The 20,429-nt window shown below is 38.6% G+C and overlaps 1 protein-coding gene across 1 annotated transcript in view; it reads left to right on the plus strand.

Moving 5' to 3' along the window:
* TMEM212 (transmembrane protein 212) overlaps positions 1-6,588 on the plus strand; it is a 27,002-nt gene extending 20,414 nt beyond the window's left edge. The window contains exon 4 of the mRNA XM_015814931.1: positions 6,130-6,588. Within this exon, the coding sequence (XP_015670417.1) occupies positions 6,130-6,150 (21 nt within the window). The 3' untranslated portion in view covers positions 6,151-6,588. The remainder of the gene's footprint in view (positions 1-6,129) is intronic.
* Positions 6,589-20,429: the final 13,841 nt, after the last annotated feature.

Below are 20,429 nucleotides of genomic sequence, written 5' to 3' on the forward strand. Positions count from 1 at the left end.
CGGGATATAAATTGAAATAATAAATAAATAAATAAAATAAATAAACTTATGTATCGTCAGGTGCCGGGTAGGCATGGCCCATTGGGTGGGTGTGGCCCATTGGGTGGGTGTGGTCCATTGGGTGGGCGTGGCTGCGGTGGTAACGGCAGACTGGGTGGGACTAAAAAGTTCAATCAATCAATTCCAACTTTGCAAGATCTTTTTTCCCCGCGAGAAGTTGTAATTGATTGATTGATTGAACCTTTTTTTTTGCACATGGTGGCAGAGGCCTAAAGCGAAAAGGTTTTATAAAACCCAGGTGAAGGCCTAGGACTGGGGCGACGGTGCACGTGCCCACAGAGAGGGCTCTGCGTGCCACCTGTGGCACACGTTCCATAGGTTTGTCACCATGTTTATAGCCTGTTTCTTTGAATCTTAGAAGATGTCTTAGTCTTTCATATCAGCTAAATGCAATGTGGTTGTGTTTATAGTAAACCAGAGGCTTATCCTGGTTATGGGAGTAAAATACTTTTCTAACTGTTTTGAGGGATGTGGCCACATGACAGTGCTTCTATCACATCCCTAATCCACTGCTGGGGCAGCTGAGAACCCTTTTTAGTTGCTGTAGCTTGGAAGTGATGTTTTTCTTGGTTTTCTTTTGATATAAAACATCCCATGCTGACAATTTAAGGCATCTTGGGGATGAGTCATGGGATGATATCATCAGGAACAGCAATCTACTGAGTTCCACTTAGCCTTGTAATTCCACTGTGGAAACGTCCCCTTCCCATTCAGTGACTGAAGATTGCATCTTCAGACTATTTTTACCATCATTGGATTATCCGTCTCCCATAAAACCGACAGATTTATCAGACAGAGTCCTGTTCCTCTTTGTGTGCATCATGTTATGTATGTGAATATTTGTATGATAGCGAAACTGCATGGGACATATAAAAATAAAGGAGTCCCTGTGGATTTTACTCCGCTAGTCATTGCCAACTATAGGGGGTGGTGTTCATCTCTGTTTCAAGGCCACTGAGCCAGCGCTGTCCAAAGACATTTCTGCAATCATGTGGCCAGCATGAAGTTACCTTCCCACCTAAGTGGTACCTATTTATCTACTCGCATTTGCATGCTTTCGAACTGCTAGGATGGCAGGAGCTGGAGCATGGACGGGAATTCACCCTGTCGCGTGGCACTTGAGTCTCGAACCTGGGCTGCCGGCTTTCCAGCCAACAAATAGGATATACATATATACACAAAAATATGGAACAGGGGAGAAAAGATGTGCTCTGCTGGCCAAAAATAATTAATGGAGGAAACTGGTTTTAGGAGAGAGAAAGGAAACAAAAATCCTGAGGCAAAGCAGCACTGAGAGCTCTCCGAGTAGGCCATTTTCTGCTTTATATTTCAAATCACAGTTCTTGAAATCAGTCATTCAGAATGGTGGGGAGGGGGGGTTGAGATAGATATGGGTATATTGAACTTCTGTAATAAGACTATCAATCTACTGGAAGATCGATACTATGTCAGAAGAAACACAAAATGAATGATGAAAAATTAAGACTAAATAGGTGAATATTAAAAAAATTAAAACTTGGCACACATGCCAACTTGAGAGAAGGGAAGTGGTTAGTTTTCCTGCTAACCTGGTTCCACCAATCCCTGCCCTGAAACTATGCTGCCTTAAATTGTGTGAGTACAGCAACACTGCCCATTGTTGAGACACTATAAAGATTGGGGATGGGCAGTACAACTTATTTCCCAACTCAAGGATGGCTAGCAAATATATTATAGTGATTGTGGGGAAAAGCCTGAGGTTGTTGAGTCCTGACATAAAACGCTAAGCATCCTTGGTGTTAACACTGGTGAGCTTTACTTGGCCTAGTGTGTAATGCAATACAGCCTGTTTGGTTAGAGTATAGATCAAGATATGGTACCTCCCAGAGAGTGTGGTTAGGGGAATTGTGTAATTGCAGCTGTTGCAATGGTAGAAAATTCCTCCGCAAGTTTCCCCCCTTGTTCCGTTGAATAGAAGAAAATATGTTTTCAAAAGTCTTTCAGAGAAGAGAATTTTACGCTTTTGAACAGAGCAGGATGTTCTTGCCTTTATTCAGGGACAAGACAACTGAAAAATGTGTTTGAATGTCCTGTCTTCCATTGTGCTATAATCAGCCTAGCAGTCTGCAGCTGCTTTTAGGGTTAAATGGTAAGGGATTTATGCTTCCATTAAATCCCAAGAGAAGACAGCATGATGACACAGCTCTTCCGGGTTTTTTTAAAGCAGTGGTACGACCAGTAAGTACTAAATCAGATTCCTGTCCTTGAGCAATAATCTGAGAATTTCTCTTTCCCCTGGATAAATTCAGAGAAATGTTCTCTTCCCCAGTCCCTCTGCCCACACATCTGGTGGAGAATTTGGAAAAGCCATTTGGATCCAGCTCTAAATTTGTCTGCCTCACTAAGCCAAATTCTAGCTGCATCTTTCCAAAGTCAAGTTTGCAAAGTTGCCTTTGGTTATTATTCAGACCATACAGTCAATGTTAAATTGAATTAACTCATTTCTGCCCTCTGAAGCCAAAACGGAGAGGACGAAATGCATTTACGGAGCGCTTTACTAAGCCAGATGTTGCGTCAAAATGCAGAAGAAAATCAGCACAGCAAAGAAAGTTTTGTGGAGCACTCACAAAAAAAGTCAGCAAGTGGGTAGGGCCACGTACGAGAAGACAATATAACAGATGGTAGCTGCTAGTGGATCCTGGCTGATCTCAGAGCAAATAAGCAGGACCAGATCTTGTTAGCCACTGAATGATGAACATCATTGCAAGAGAACATCAGGAAATCCTAGGACGGAGGGATAGATTGGAAGATTGAAAGAATCCTAACTTTAAAAAAAAATGCTGAGATTTTCTTTTTCTAGACTATCAGTCTACAGGTCTGCTTTGTCTTCTTTGGGGATGGGATGGGAGCAAGGGGATGCCTTTCCAAACAAAACAAAGGTGTAGATATCAACCATTTTTTATTTTTGAAAATGAACCCAAAAACATAGGTGGAAATAAAGATAATATCGGGTGCCAATGTCTTGCTCTCCAGATATTTATTTCATTTTTAAATATTAAAAATAGGAAATGTACCCTAAAAAAATTGATCAAAAAGCTTAGTTTGTGCATAAACTGCAACCCCTGAACACCATGTTGCAACTCCAGTGATAGTTCAATGTCAACATTTTTTGGACTGCTGGATCAAACTGGACATTCACATATTTAGTAGTACTATATTTAGACTCTTAGAAACTTTTCTTGGTCACTATCTTTAACATGCCTAGCTCCTTTAAGAGAAGCTGCAGGGTAAAAGCAAGGCGAATATATATAGACTTGTGTCAATCCATCAATGACACATTTGTGATACTAGTTTTGGAACAGTTAATCTATTACAAAGTGAATATAAATGAGTAGTGTGAGGTGGCTATATATAAAAGAAAACTATGTTTGTTTTTTTTAAGTTTGTGCCTGTATCAAAGAGTTTCCAGTCTCCAGTCCACTTTCTTTTTCACTGGGCAGATCCCTTCTCCAGTATTGGATTCAGTTCTGGACACCGTACTTTAAGAAAGATTCAGGGAAACTGGAAGAGATTTGGAGAAAGGCACCAAAGATGATCAGAGGCCTGGAACCTAAACTATTAATTAATTAGTTTATATTTCATATTTCTTAACTGCCCATCTCTTTCGGAGAGGAGCTCTCGGGGGGGGGGGGTGAGGAGAGATGGAAAGACCAAAATCTTGAGCCTTGAAACAAGACCAGTGAGAAGAAATTGGACAGTACTGTTTAAATACCTAAAACTATATTACAGAAAGGTCAAGACCTCTTCTCCACCATTCCTGGATAATGTACAGAGAGGATCATGGATTTAAGTTACAGGAAAGCAGATTCTGACTGAACGTTGGGGGAAACGGTTTTTACAGAAGAGCAGTTCAACAGTGCAACCAGTTACCCCAAATGGTGGATTTCTTTTTTTCCTGAATGTGTTTAAAGGGTATCTGAACTTGGATTTCAAAAAGCAGAAACAAATCAGCTTCCTTTTAATAAAATTGGTTTGATGCTACCAGACTCCTGATTTTTGACTAATGCAGTTCTTCTCCTACAGTTTGATTCTAGATGTCTGCTCAGAACAGGAGTTGGACTTGAAGGCCTCAATGGTTCCTTCCAATTCTGTTTCTTTGATTTAAGAATGCAAATGTGAAACAGCCATTGGTCAAGATCAGTGTTTTCCTTGGCACAGTCTGAATGGGAAATGAAAGGTTCAAAACAGTGTCTCCCAACATTGACAATTTCCAGGAGGGTGAACTTCAATTTCTAGAATACAACAGCCAGCACAGCCATTGAGAATACTAGGAGTACAAGTCCACTCACCTAGAACTTGCTAGGATTGGGAATGATTGACCCAGAAATTCTCAGCCAGATATGGCCAACTAACAGGGATTATCATTTCATTTTCCCTCTTCTTCAAAGAACCACTCCTTCCTCCACTAAGTGTGATTTTCCAGCTTGTTTTCATTTAATTATTGGAAGTGGGAGATGAGGGAGGGTGAAGACAAGAACAGCTGTGAATAGACACAGAGACAGCAATACTGCAGGAGCTTTTCAGACTTGATCCCAGCCTGCTTCTTTAAAATAAAAAAAGAAAAGAACACTTATTAAAACAAACATCAGTCTCACTTTGAGGGGTAAAAGAGTTCATGAAAAGAGAATGGTTTACTATGCATTAAAAATGTCATTTAGTAAAACCATGGATAGAGTCATTAGCAAGCAACAGAGAGAGAGGGGGGGGAATATATCTATCTCCGTGGGTGATTTGGAAAGTTTCTACCTTTCAGAGTTATCAGGGTATAATGATAAGGATTTAATAAGATTCTGTCCCAGGGTCTTTAGCTTCTCAAGGAAGAGGGAAGCCAAAGGCCCTGGTAAGTGTGATAAGTAAAAATATTATTTTTTTTAAAAAAAAGCTGACCTTCTGATGGTTTCATGGATACATTTGTATCGTTTTTGGCAATAAAATACAAGTAGTTTGCCATTGTCCATATCTAAGCTCAGCATATTCTGGAGAGGTCAAAAAAGGCAAGATGGCAGCCTCACCCCTTTTGCAGTTGTATTAACATTGACAATGCACATTGATAAAGGGGTGCATTTGCCACTGTCTTGTTCTTTATGATCTCCAACCCCACCATAGCAGACAATGCTGTCCGATAAGCTTTAACAACTTCCTGATCTAACTCAAAGCCTAGAGCAGGGGTCTTCAGACTTGGCCCTTTTATGACTTGTGGACTTCAACCTCCAGAATTCCTCAGCCAGCGTGCCTGGCTGAAGAATTCTGGGAGCTGAAGTCCACAAGTCATAAAAGGGCCAAGTTTGAAGACCCCTGGCTTAAAGTGAGGCCAATAACCTTTCCCCCCCAAATTGCTTTTGCACAGGCATAGGATTTTAGCATTGGCAGCCCAAACACTCAGGCAAGCACAAAAAGAATGCTTGGGCTGGCAGAAATGTGTATTTAATTCAAAGTAATTATCCCAATGGGGGGGGCACAGGATACAGTCCAAAGAATCAAGATTGTGTAGCTCTGATTATCATCATCTTGACTTTTTAAAATCATAACCTATAGACACTTTTCCATCTAAATATGTTGCTGCTTCTGTCCAGTCTGTACAGGTAGTTCTCAACTTATGACCACAATTGACCCCAAAATTTATGTTATAAAGTGAGACATTTGTTAAGTGAGTTTTGCCCCATTTTATGATCTTTCTTGCCTTAGTTGTTAAGTGAATCACTGCAGTGGATAAATTAGTAACATGGTTGTTAAGTGAATCTGGCTTCCCCATTGACTTTGCTTGTCAGAAGGTCACAAAAAGTGATCACATGATCTTGGGACACAGCAACAGTCATAAATATGAACCAGTTGCCCAGCATCTGAATTTTGATCAAACAATCATGGGGATGATACAAAGATTGTAATTGTAAAAAATGGTCATAAGTCACTTTTTTCAGTGCTGTTATAACTTAGAACAGTCATTAAATGAACTGTTGTAAGTCGAGGACTACCTGTACTTAATTGTGTGACTGATCAAATGAAATATTTCATGTAGCCTTTTCTTTATAGGGAGAAAGGAATTCTTGGTAATCTGGGACCTCCGTACATCTGGATTGAGCTTCATGGAGGTGCTTGAATGTCAACATCACAACAGGAATAATTGCCAACTAATCTCCAGTTAAATGATACAATACATTTTAATGTAGATGCCTAATCATATAGGAATATAGATTCTTAAAAATCCAAATAGCATTGTAAACCATTGTAAACAATTAGCTTCTGGTACAGAAATCTGCATTTTTGTCTATTTCAGCTGTATGAAATTTGTTTTCAAAATGGCCACCCACATTTTCTTAAGATTCTCTTAAGAACATCTAACAAAGGAAGATCAACCTTAGGAAGATCACCTAAGGCAGGTCTGTTCCATTGTTGAACAGTTCTTATCATTCAGACATTTTTTCCTGATGCCCAGCTGCAATGTACTTCCTTGTAAATAAACCATTGTTTTCTGTCCTGTTTTCTGAACAACTATGACTAATTCTATCCCTCTTTTACATGATGGTCATTCAGGTAGAGATATTTCTCACGTTACATCTATTCATTCAATGACCATTCAAAGTTAAAGGGGCACTTATGACGGGTTTCAGAGTTGCATCAGTTGCAGCATCTCACGTGATTATGGTCACGTGATTGTGATTTGGTGTTTGGCAACCAGCTCACAATTGCAACATTGCAGTGTCCCACAATCATGTGATCACCATTTGTGACCTTCCCTGCCAGCTTCCCATAAGCAAAGTCAATGGGAAAGTCTGAGGGAAGTCACACAGTAAGTTGCTCCTACAAGTTGCTGTTCCGTGGGTGGTAGGAGGATACTGCCCTCCATAGCTCCTCTCTACACTTCATAGGACTCATCCAGCCTCTCACACCCCTTCTTGCACCCACCCGTAACATCCATATGTGACTGCCTATGAAGGCCATCTGCTGAGAAACTAGTGAACTTCCTTGTGCAGTTGTTGGCCACTCTGAGATTAGACTGCAGGACTACATGGGCAATTGGTCTGCTTATATTCTTCTGAAGACAATTCAAGTTTCTGCAAACTTTTGTTCTCCAGACTAAACTCATCTGATGCCTCCAACCATTCTTCATATGGTTTTCCTTTCACTCTTTCATTCTTTATATGGTTTTCCTTATCATCTCAATTGCTCTTCTCTAGACATGCTCTACTTTGTCAATATCTTTATTAAGCTGTGCGCCCAGAATTGGACACATTGTTCTGAATGTACAGTAGATTGATTAATGAAGAATGGAGAGGAACAATTATTTCTTTTTGATGTGCATATCAATGACCTCACTTTCACTGTATTACAACAGTAGTCTTCTATACTTCTATTAAATCTCAAGAAATGATGTAATGAGAGAACTCATTTTGGGCTTTTCAATGGTAACTCAAGTGCCATTACTAAGGGAAGACCTGTCCTTGAGAAACTCCCTTTTTCCTGGAAAAGTTCAGAATAATTGCCTATTCAATTTCTCTGCTGCTGAATTTGGTGAAGAATTCCAAAAGGCAATTTGCACTCAGCTTTATATGTATTGAGTAGGATTTAGAGACTTCCATGCACAAAGAATGTTTCTAAGTAGAGTTGGACTTAATTTGTTGACTTTTTCTTTAACACCAGCCATTCATGGATTGCAACTCTGAAGAGCCTCTGTTTGATGGACTGTCTTATGCAAAGAGAAATGAACCACACACAGGAGAGATCTGAAAAGCTTCACATGTGCTGGGAGCACAGGATTCAGGACTCTAGATATTGAAATATTGTTGAGATTACAAATCCTACTAACAATTTTCAGTAGTAACTCAGAGAAGAGCTAAAGAGAGTTTCCTGCAACTCTCTTAGCTTTCCATGAAGGTAACAGCAATTCTAGCATTACAAACTAAGTTTGCAAAAAAAAAAAAAAGTGAATGAAAGATATAAATCAATGATGTTCAACTATCTGGTATTTGAAAGTTCTTCTAAGGTCTAAATAACAAAGAAGTCAGTCAGGATCACAACAAAATCTAATTTGATTTAATTTTAAATTTCATGGAACACAGTTCAAAAGTTCATTCTTAATAGATTTAATTCTCCCCTCTGTTGCCATATTCAAAATAATAACCTAGCTCCATGAAGATTTTAAAGTGGTTGTGTATTGTGCGTTTGATCTGTGGTCTCAGGTAGTTCTTTTGAGTAATAATGAGTTTAGAATCCAAAATACAGATCCAAAATATACATTAAATTTATGTAGGCCTTGTTGTCATATATGGAAAATATTTATGGCCTGATTTGGCAAGCTCATTAATATATAATATGATTTCTTTATATATGACTTAGCAGACACATGGACCTCTCCTTCTTATCAATGATGATGTTACCTAGTTCGGTAATGAAACATTTGCAAGAAAACCACCGAGTTTAAAATGCACCCACAGTTTTTAGTGGCAATTTTTGGCAGGTTTGGGTAACAAAGACTGTAACCACCTAAGATCCTCCCATCAAAATTGACTGGCAAAATTACTAAGTTTAGATGCCACAATGTTGGATTTTTGAGAGTAAGTAGGGATTTTTAAGGATGTGAAAGCGACCAGTTTCTTTCTAAGTGTCCTTTTAGGGTGATTAGGATGGGAATCATAACAAGAGGACTTTGAAAAACGACCAACCTCAAAGAATCTCCTCCCAAAAGAAAAATAGACCAAAAGAAAGCAGCCTCATCCCTTTCCAGGGATGTCATTGTGTGGTCAGAGAGACATCTGCAACTTTGTGAAAGATCAAGAGACTGCATTATAGCATATGATTTTTCATAGGTAGTACATCTTTGATTTCTGGCTGAAAACAGTGCAGGAACTCAGGGAAACATGGCTAAATAAATATTGAAAAACACAGAACCCAGAGGTTGTTCCTCATCACTCTTCTCCATTCTGGTACCCATGATGCACTGGACTACAATCCCAATATTACTCAACCAGCATGGCTTTGGACATAAACTGATAGGAGGAACTAATTGGAAAAGCTAATTTTCTATGACTTTGAATTAAGAGCTATCATCTGTGGTTTCACCAGAATAGTTCTCCTGGAAGTTTTTTTTTTCTTTCCAAAATATGATTTATAAAATGAAGCGTATATATGTATTTATTTATAAGCATATATGTCTTTCTTAGAGAAAGTCCAAGTCTGAGACTTAACTTTCCCGTGCTAACAGAGTGGTTTGTTGATAGCAATAGCTAAGAAATCCATTTGCACAGAGTATAGCACCCAAAACGTCTGCTCCTAAAACCTCCATGGTTTCTTTAGCCCTGTTACAGCAAGTGAAGAGTTAATTACAACCTCAAAGATTTCCAGTAAATCCTGTTAATGTAGAGTGCTTGATTCCTGTTCAAATATATACTCTGTTAGGAACATGGTGAGATAAAGCTTCAGCCAACCAACCAGTAGGGACTGAAGATTCTTCCTCCTTTTTTTGTTTTTACCTATCAACCACATGTTGCAAGTACAGTTCAGTTTAAATGTACAAGTACGGTCTGACCTTTTCAAGATCACAGGCTGTTGCTCTGCAAAGACAAAGATCAAAGGTCGAAAATGTTTGCAAGGGCACAGACTCTTCTTTTTATTGTTTGCTCAACCTAACTCATTTCTTTTGGAGCTGGTTGACACCGGCAGGTTAGATTCCATGTGCCTGAATAAAGTTTTCCACTGAGCAAAATTCACATGGAGATGCAATCTCTATAAATCACACAGGGGAGTTCTCTTGTATTACTGCAAGAATGTGCATAGCTACGAAAAATGTATATTAATTAAGGCTATGCAGTGTGCTTTTGGCCAGTTCCAGAATAATGCTTAGGAGTGCATGAGAACATGAACTTATCTGCCTGCAACGCTTTACACTGGGGTTGTGCTATTTCTAGGATTGCATAGAGATTGTTTTACAGATGCTCCCAAGCTAGTTTAACGAGCTGCTGATAGATACTATTTCATGATATTTTATGTTCCAAATCTCCTCTTTGGAACACAGTCTTAAATGCTACACAAACAATATTATAGGTCTCCTTAACGTATGACCGTCTAAAATGTATTTAAGATCACCAAAGATAGGCCAGGGTAGAACAAAATTATAAGGCTTTAGCCAGCCTTCTTCAACCAAGTATTTTCTAGATAAACTGAGAATACACCTCCTCTCGTTTGTAGCCAGTATGGCTTCTTAACTTGGAAGAATAAGAGTTGTGATCCCAGAATTATATCCAACAATATATAATTATTGCCCAGGGTACATTTTGCCAACTCTTGAAAACCTGACCTTCTTTAGGCTGATTCATATGTAACTGAAGTATTGTGCCTCACTAGTAATGGTTTAATATCACAAATCATAGCTTATTCAACTAACTATGGCTTAAAACACCTTAGTTTAGCATTATGTTTGGTAATCAACAGACATTGGGATGAATACTATTTCCACCCCTTATTTTACTTACCGTAGGCTTCAAACTTCATTTTTCCATTTGATCTACTATCACTGTGCTAGGACGTCAACCCTACTTTCCCTGTGGTAGCTAAATATTTCTGCCTTTGTTGTTGTTATCTACTAATATTTGTCAATCTTTTCTATCCTTGTGGACTTATCAACACCCCATTTTTTTTCTCTAAATATACTCCCATCCCAAATCTTAACATCTTTTGGAAACTTCAGCTCATATTGCACTCTTCCTATGAGTCTGACTCTTTTAGGGAATCAATCCATTCGCCTTGTTAGGATCTGTATTGGGGCAGCAACACATGGCATTTAGGCATATTTCCAAAATTGTTGGAAAAACAATGCAGAGTAACCCTTGCTGTTTCCTCTATTTATACAGGAAATTAAAAGGGCACACACCTTTTAATACCAGGATGAGTTGGATGGGATCAAGAACCATTTCTGGATGGAAAGTTCTTATTTTTTTCTTCTTACATTTAAGAACTGCAGGCTGGTGACCAGTAACCAATGGAGGGGATTGACATTTACAATTTTTTGGGGGGTCAATTTGGAAGGAGATGAAGGAGAAAATGCTTGCATAAGTCTTGCAATGGTTTCACATCTATTTCATCTCCTATTTTGGTTGAAAAATGAAAGAGAAATGGTGAACATTTGGTAATTTTATCACCAAATTTTAACAGTGATGAGGCAAGGTGGAACACAAAATAGGGCTGGGGTATATTGGATCATTGGCCATGCATTACCATCCTCTAAAGAAGGACATACTACAAAGACCATGAGTCTTTTTGTGTCTAATTTCCACTTGGCCCCATGCACTCATCTTTCTTCCATTCTTTCTTTCTATCCACAAGCATAAAGAGACTTCAGTCTGTTGCTTTCATTTTTGTGGTTCTTGTGCAATCAATAATCCACAATCCCTTTATAATAAGGGAAACCAGGGGATTTTTTTGCCTCCTGCAATCCCCCTTTCTAAGGCCAATGTTTTTCTGTGCAGGAGAATTCTGGGAATTGACATCCATCCACACATGTTAAAGTTACCATGGTTGAAAAACTCTTCTCCAATCAAAATACAATCTCAGGCCATTCCAGCCAATTTCACAATGCCTGAGCTTGGTTTGCAGTGCTTACAGTATCCGTTTTGTATATCTCTCTGAGTAATGTCCACATGTTTAGATAGAGCTTCAGCTTTGACAAAATGTTCCTAAGTGAAGTGAGAAATTGATTTTTGAGGGAAAGTATCATCAGAAGACTGATTATGTATTCTGATTGCTAAGCCATCAACACACTGATGGGCTATAACACCTCTATAAATCAGCCTTTGAATCTTTTCCTCCTGCAAAAGTCATTCCCATATGTGCAGTTTTTCTAAGGCCTATGTTTTTGTAAAAAAAATTCAAAATGTGTGGTCACATTGGGAAATTTCTCCTTAGTTCTAGGTTGCTTCTCTCCTTGATTCTTTCTCTCCATCCATCCATTGTTTCTTGTTCATCCTTATATGTGAACTTAGGTGAATTACTCAAGGCTCAGTTCAGAATGATCATAAGAAATAACAGATATATGATCATTTCTAAAATATCTTACCTCATTCATTTGTCTCTCTTTTAATACTCCCTAAATAATTATTTTCTTTTTGTCTACAGGCCAGCATTCACCACTATCCTATGTTAACAAACATTGTACACAAATGTTCAACACAATCTTAGGCACCAAAACCAAAGCAAATTGCTGCATTAAAAACTCTCATTCAGCCCTTTTTCTCCTTGGGACACCTGCTAATGATTTATTATAGACAATCTAGTTCCTGTCTTGATTTGACATCAGGTTTTCCCTCTAACTTCCTGTTAGTCCTAAGAATGTATTCTTTCTCTCATCTTTTGGCTGCAGGGCAATTTTTGTAAAAAAAATAAATAAAAAAAGATAAACCAAATGAAAGTTGGTCATGTTCCACTCCATTTCTGATATGTGTGGGGGTTTTTTTTTTTTTTAAAAAAAATGAACCAAAAGTAAAGAAAAAAGAAATGAGTATATGGTAGGTGGGAGGAAGAAGGGGGAGATGTGAGCAGCAGCAACAGCTGTCATTAATGCTGGGGGAAAAAAGATTCCTTTCCAACCATCAAAGGTTTTAAAAGCTGCTGTTAATGGCAACACTTTCCTAAAACAAAACAGAAAAATCCCTTTGAAGAAGATGACAGCTGAGGGAAGAAGGCTCAAGTGGGTGCCCTCGTTGTAACATGTAGTAGTGATCAGAGGAAGGGTAGAAGAAGAGAAGGAGAAAGAGGAGGAGGAGGAGGAGGAGGAGGAGGAGGAGGAGGAGACATTAACTACGGCATGCTCTTCAACATATCAAAGCTTTGCCTAGCATTTGGAGTAAACATGCTCCAATTCCAGAGAAAAAGACTTTGTAGCTACAGTGACTGCACTTCACCCAAAATAGCCTCAAGTCATAGACTTCTTTTGCCAACTGTTTTGCAGATCAAAGGGAAGCCCAGTTAAATCACAACTTATCCTCTTGAGATAGATACCTGGGAAAGAAACGGGGGCATTATGTGACCAGCTTTCCAGTGAGCTAAGATATAGCTTTATATTCTATTTTAGTGCTATTATCAGAGCTGCAAAAAATGTGATTAACTGCTTGATGGCAGAACTGGTCAGTTATAACACCTTGCCACCAACCGAGGGTGATTTGCAATGCAGAGATTGTGGCCTCAATCCATTTCCTAGGGAAATATCAGGTGTTTTTTTTTAAAGAAAGACTTTACCTGTTGCAATAATAACAACCATCTTTTAAGGCAGGTCTATTAGGTAATTATTATTATTTTTTATTCTGACCCCATGAGATGAAGCTTCATTTCAAGACCCATGATCTGATCCCAGAAGAAAGCAATATTAAACCATGTCTCTTTCTGTTGTGAAGAAAATGATATGGGTATGTGCAGGTAACTACCAGAAATCAAATTCAGCTTCAGGAATGCTTTGCTTTTAAATATTTTGATCCCCTACAGCAAAAGTGCTCAAATATCACCTAATGTGGACTTGCTTGCTATTGATTTTGTGTGATGTGCCAAATGGGCAATGAATAAATCATGGTTTCTTTAAGAACATTAAGCCATAGTTTTCAGTTCATTTACCAATAACTTTTATACTATTTCAAAAGGTCATGATCACTAACTGTTATTTAATCACCAATAAACAAATAGCCTACAAGAGGCATGAATCAAGCCTGTACCTTTTCAACAGATGCAAACAAGGTTGTGTGGTTTGTGATATTCTGACTTATCCCTGCTTGTATTTCTCCCTCACTGAAGTCTCTAATCGGCCTACAGTGATATAAGTCAAGTCCAACTTGAAAAACAAGGGGGTAACCAAGTGATATTTGAAGGGGAAAAATAGCCATTATTCCTCAGCTTGTTTGCAATAATCACTGTCTTGTTTTGGGCTTTGAAAATAAACCATGACTAAATATGATGGGAGGGATTTGAATATGAAACTATTTGATCCTTTGTTTGTCCCTGGTTGTTTATTGTAATATGTACTGGCTAAGCGACAATCAGCTCAAGTCGTTGGTAACTCCCTATCCAGCTTCATTTTAAGATAAGATAATCTTTATTGTCATATTTTTTACTCTGGGCACATTGGCACACATTAAAAATGAAATTTCTGCAGCTCATGAGTCTATTCATCCATTGTTTCTCTTGACATTTGGCTTTATATTCGCTTCTTCACCAAATGGTGTAAAACCAGGGCTTTTTTTCTCATAGAACGCCCAGAACGGAGTTCTGGCACCTTTTTTGGATGGAACCTTGTAGGGTAGGCAAGGCGGGTTGTATGACGTGTGTGAGTTCCGGCACCCTTTTTTTTTTTTTTTTTTAAAGAAAAAAAGCACTGTGTAAAACACATAAATAAGGATAAAGATTTCAGATCATTGCATCATTTTATCCTTGCAGTTGGTCTGATTCTGAATTTTGTTACATGGTCCATTGCTTTCCACCCAATGGTGGGATTCAGCCTGTTTGCACCAGTTTGGCAGAACCGGTAGCTAATTTTTCGTTGCCCAGGCCCAGAATGGACTTCCGGAAGTGGCATCCACACAGAGAACTGGTTGTTCACATATTTGAATCCTACCAATGTTTCCACCCTGCTGTTTGACTCATCCTGGCTTTATCATTTCTGCTTTATAGTTTTTTTTTTCTACAATTATCTTACTTTTTATATTTTAAATTTTATTAACGCTCCCCAGAACCTCAGTGGTTGGGCAGGCTAAGCATTCTTTCATTCATTCATTCATTCAATCAATCAATCAATCAATCAATCAATATAAATAATCAGCTGTACATGGAGCCTTCCTTATAAAGTGTTTGAGAGTATCAAAAGGTGAAAAATATACCAGCTGGACTGTCCTTCTATCAGTGCTTGAGATCCAGAATGTGAATCAACTACATTAACATATAATTTGTTTCAGACTCAACTAATGGTTTAACTCTGCACTTATCTACCTCTCAAACGGTTTAGGACATTTTATGTAAATTATATAGTGTGCATGGAGAGAAAAAGAAAATTGTAGAGAATGTAATTAGAGAAAGCAAGCAATTATTAAGGTTAAAACCAGCAAATAAATGCAGAGCAATTTTGAGGGGAATAAAAATAATGTTTTGGAAATATGTGAAAAGGGATAAATATGGATGTTTCAGCAAAATTCAAAATAAATATGTGAAATCAAGATCACGCGAAGTATTAGTACCACTTTTATAAAACCCTAGTAAGCCCACACCTGGAATACTGCAACTAGTTTTGGTCACCATACTACAAAAAAGATGTTGAGACTTTGGAAAAAGTTCAGAGAAGAGCAACTAAGATGAGACTAAAACATATGAAGAATGGCTGCAGGACTTGGGTTTGGCTAGTCTAAAGAAAAGAAGAAATAGGGGTGACATGATAGCAGTATTCCAGTATTTGAGGGGCTGCCACAAAGAACAGTGGGTAATGTTATTCACCAAAGCACCAGAGGGCAGGACAAGGAACAATGGTTGGAAATTAATCAAAGAGAGAAGCAACCTGGAATTAAGGAGAAACTTCCTAACAGTGAGGACTATTAACCAATGGAACAGCTTGCCTTCAAAAATCGTAGGTGCTCCATCACTGGAGGTTTTTAAGAAGAGACTAGACACTTACTTCTCTGAAATGGTATAGGTTCTCCTGCTTGAGCAGGGGGCTGGACTAGAAGACCTCCAAGGTCCCTTCCAGCTCTATTCAATTCAAATGACGTGTGATGAAACTAAGATGAGGGGATTTTTAGAGTTTATTTTAGAGAATTATATAGGAACGACAGCGATGCATCAAAGGTTGGGTCTGAAACTAATGATGTTATGTTCTTTTGCAAATTCATCATTAATGGGAGCAAACATGACAGGTTGTTGATATCCATTTGCATTATGAAATTTGTATTGTGAAAAGCAACCAAAGAGAAGAATGCCATGCATTTAAGTAAAGCTGTGTCATAATCTCCCTTGCAGTTTTCTTCTTTTCTGAAAGAGGTTTTTTTCTCTCTCTCTTCATACTTTCTTCTTGCATCATTGCATAAGGATTTCTTTTAAAGACACCTTGGGATCTGAAAGAATTGCTAGAGAGAAGACAAAATTCTGGTCCCGGTGACCTACCCAGATTGATTTCTGATATAATTGGTGGAGACAAAGAATGCTTTATTGTTTGGACATTTCTTGCTCATGTTTTGCAGGGTGAAACTTGATAGGGCTTATTTTGAAAATATAATTCTAGGGAACGTTATTCAAGATCTCGGAAGATCTGAACCCTAATTTATACATATTGTACCTCTTCGCTACATGGACCTGGTAAAATACTACAAAATTAATTGCAATATCTCCATTCAGATTCTGCCAGACTTGTACTCTAGTTATGATGCCACGGTTATGAAGGGGGCTGGAGTTTGCATTAAGATGTCATAAAGCCTGTTTTTGTCTCTGATAAAAATTCTGGATGGCTGTGTTTGGCCTTTTGGAACTGAAAAAAATGTGAGAATATGACATTTCTCTGATGAAGCTCTCCAAACTTCTCTTTTTCAACTATGAAAGTAAATGCTTAATCAAACCGAATGAGAGCTGGCAAAGGAAAAGCAGGAGAATTGACAAGAAAATTAATCATTGGACCAGCTTGCCTCCAGAAGCAACACTGGAAGTTTTTAAGAAGAGACTGGACAATCATTTGTCTGAAATGGTATACAGTTTCCTGCTTGAGCAGGGGGTTGGACTAGAAGACCTCCAGGGCCCCTTCCAACTATTTTATTCTGTTAAAATATTACTGATTTATAAGACAATTCCATTATTGTCATTCAGAGAGTTGTCAGGTCTGCACATAAAGATGATTTTGGGATCAGCTTCCCAAACCTGGATAAAGTACCTCAAATTGGGCAAAAGTGCTCATATGAACCTATTACCCAGTCACAACATTGACTGAAAATGTTTTATCTACAGTGGGTAAAAAGGACTTTCTGATAAGTGGTTTTGAAAAATGAAGGACAAAATTTGGGAGGCCCTTGGTTTAAACTGTTTTGAAAAGCTCCAAGAGCAAACTATATGAACTCTGAGTTTGACAGCAAGGTACGCACATTGGCCAATTTGAACAGTTGTAGGTAAGCAAAAAGGATTACAGAAAACGGGTGAAGTTTAAAAACCACTTGAATTATACAGAGGAGGGAAAATGAAAGGATCCAAAGAAAGTGGAATTCATGAGAAATTCAGCTTCCTTCCTTGTACAGTAACAGTAAACTTACTCAGGGCAAGGGAAATTGATTTAAAACCTGCTGGGTTAGAGAATTCCTTTTTGTTGTTGCTGTTGCAAAGATTAAAGGGGAAACAAATACTCCTGCAATTATATTGCAAATCATTCAGAGACCTGCCATTATCTAATCCCAAATTAGCCCTTTGAAAAAGAAAGCTGAACCATACTTTCAACTGTCTTTAAAGCAGCATACTGGGGTCACGCTAAGCCCTCAGGTGTAGCTTTTTATCTTGCATTTTGCTGAGGCGCAGAATGGAGCCAGAATTCCGTTGGCAATCCTGAGTCCAGATTTCATTTCCTAGTTTTGAGCTTTTCTGGTTTTGATAACTTCCTTCCTCACTCTGAAAGCAAAACTTAAAATGAAAAATCCTAAAGGAATTATCTCAGGGGCTGCCACAAAGAAGAGGGAGTCAAGCTATTCTCCAAGGCGCCTGAAGGCAGGACAAGAAGCAACGGGTGGAAACTGATCAAGGAGAGAAGCAATTTAGAACTAAGGAGAAACTTCCTGACAGTTAGAACAATTAACCAGTGGAACAACCTGCCACCAGAAGCGGTGAATGCTCCAACGCTGGAAGTTTTTAAGAAGAGACTGGACAGCCATTTGTCTGAAATGGTGTAGGGTTTCCTGCCTGAGCAGGGGGTTGGACTCGATGACCTTCAAGGTCCCTTCCAACTTTTTTNTTATTATTATTATTATTATTATTATTATTATTATTATTATTATTATTATTATTATTATTATTATTATTATTATTATTATTATTGCTGGCTGAGGAATTCTGGGAGTTGAAGTCCACAAGTCATAAAAGGGCCAAGTTTGAAGACCTCTGTTTTAAAGGGTTCATGTAGCTACTCAGTTCTCAGTAAGTTAAAGAACCTAACCTCTTTTTTGGCCTTAAAGACCCCCAAAACATATGCCTTTTAAGCAGATTGTTAATGTTGATTTTATGTACTCTTGTTAGCTACTAAAATATCTTACTGGTCACTTACATAGTCAGTTGAAAGCATGCGTAAATAAGCCAAAGACCATAAAATAGTGCCATTTTGCCCCTGCTGATGTCAGGATCAATATACAGTACGCAAACAAAATGTACTGGTGGGTGTCCAGGGGGAAAAAAGGACTAAATGGTAGGAAAGGTCCATGTTTGTACTCTGAAATCTTACCCTGTGTGTGACCCTACACTGAACATTTTTGTTTTTGAAGCTGCAAATTAATTGGACCCCAGTTAGAATTAATCTTCTGCCTTCCACCCCAAGTCTTGCTTGCTATAAGTTACATAAACAGATGTGGAATTAGAACACTTTTAAATGTCTTAATTATGGAAAATTAATTAAGAGACTTTGCCCTGTGGGCTGTTTGAAGTCAAGCAGTATGATTGGCCAGGGGATAATTTCCAACTAATATTGGTTTAACATCCTGTTGGATTGCTTCCTGTGACTCATGATGGTGGCACCAGAGCAATATAAAAGCTGGCACGATGCCTTTCAACATCAATCCGCCTTTACGGGGAAAAAGGAAGTCTTAAAGTTCTTATTTGTCAATTTGCAGCATGAAATCGGAGAGCCTATTTCAAACATTAACACATATAAACAAACACAATGTTCTGCTTTAGAATACTGATGGCAGAAAAACCAATGTTTTTGCTTTAAGATTAGCCCATTACTTAAAATAACACAACAGTTTGGAAACCAACACAGTTTTACTTGCAAAATCTTTGTCAGAAAAGCATCAGGCCATAGACCTGGAAGTTATTGACGGTTGGTTCTAATGAGGAAAAAAAAAATCGACTACAGACTGCAGAAGAGCAATTTCATTTGAAGATTTTTAAGATTTCAGACACATCCTCTATACGTGTTATTCAGAGCAATTTCTTGTGTAATCAAGGCAATCGTTTTATAGGAACAAAACATGTAGTTATTCCATGTAGTTATTTAGTGGGGCTGTACAAAATAATTCTAAGACAGAGGTCCCCAACCTTCACGGCTCTGTGGACCGGTGGGGGTGATGGCAGTGGGGAGGGGAGAAAGGATGATTTTGCGCAAGCAGTGGGTGCGTGCATTCATGTGTGAAGGTCCATTTGTGCAAGGAGCACTGCTTGTACAAATAGACTTTTGTGTGGTCACCCACTCACCCACTGCTTACATGGCTTGGTTCCCAATGGGCCATGGTCTGGTACCAGGGGGTTGGGGACCCCTGTTATAAGAGACATTGTGTATCTCTAAATCCATTACTCAAGTACGCACTTATCACAAGCAACTAAGCCAAGCTTCAGGAAGATATTGCCCTTTGATACCAGTTCACACGGTTGCTTTGCTCAGATGATACAGCATTTCTCCAAAGTGTCAATGGAGCTTCTCAGTCATCCAGGTCATGGTTGTCCCAAAGGTGCTTTTCAAAAGGCAACTTGACTTTCTTGGTTTTTTTCCTTGAAAATGTTTTGCTTCTCATCCAAGAAGCTTCTTCAGCTCTGAGTGAATGGTGAGGAATAGAAGGATATCTATTCAGTCCCAAGAAGGTTCTACACCCATTTGCACTCTGATTGAGGTGACCCTGAGGGTACAGATAAATCCCCAAATGGCCTCAACAACTCTCAGAGAACAAATGACATACCATCAGAGTACTAATGGCCAGATGACTAAATAATATAAATCCTTCTGTTCCCCAGCAGTCAGTCAGAACTGAAGAAACGTCTTGGATGAGAAGTTAATTGTTTTCAAGGAAAAAAAAACCAAGGAAGTCCAATTGCCTTTTGAAAAGCACCTTTGGAATATTTCTCCAAAGAATTTTGCAGACCCCTGGCATCTAATGACTTTAACAGAACGGAACAGAATAACAGAGTTGGAGGGTGTTCTAACCCAACCCCCTGCTCAGGCAGGAAGCCCTACACCATTTCAGACAAATGATTGTCCAATCTCTTCTTTAAAACTTCCAGTGTTGGAGCAGTCACAACTTCTGGAGGCAAATTATTCCACTGATTAATTGTTCTAACTGTCAAGAAATTTCTCCTTAGTTCTAGGTTGCTTCTCTCCTTGATTAGTTTCCATCCATTGCTTCTTGTCTCAGGAAGCAAAA

The sequence above is a fragment of the Protobothrops mucrosquamatus genome, unplaced genomic scaffold (genome assembly GCF_001527695.2).
Source record: "Protobothrops mucrosquamatus isolate PMUCROS unplaced genomic scaffold, P.Mucros_1.0 scaffold298, whole genome shotgun sequence".
Lineage (NCBI taxonomy): Eukaryota > Metazoa > Chordata > Lepidosauria > Squamata > Viperidae > Protobothrops > Protobothrops mucrosquamatus.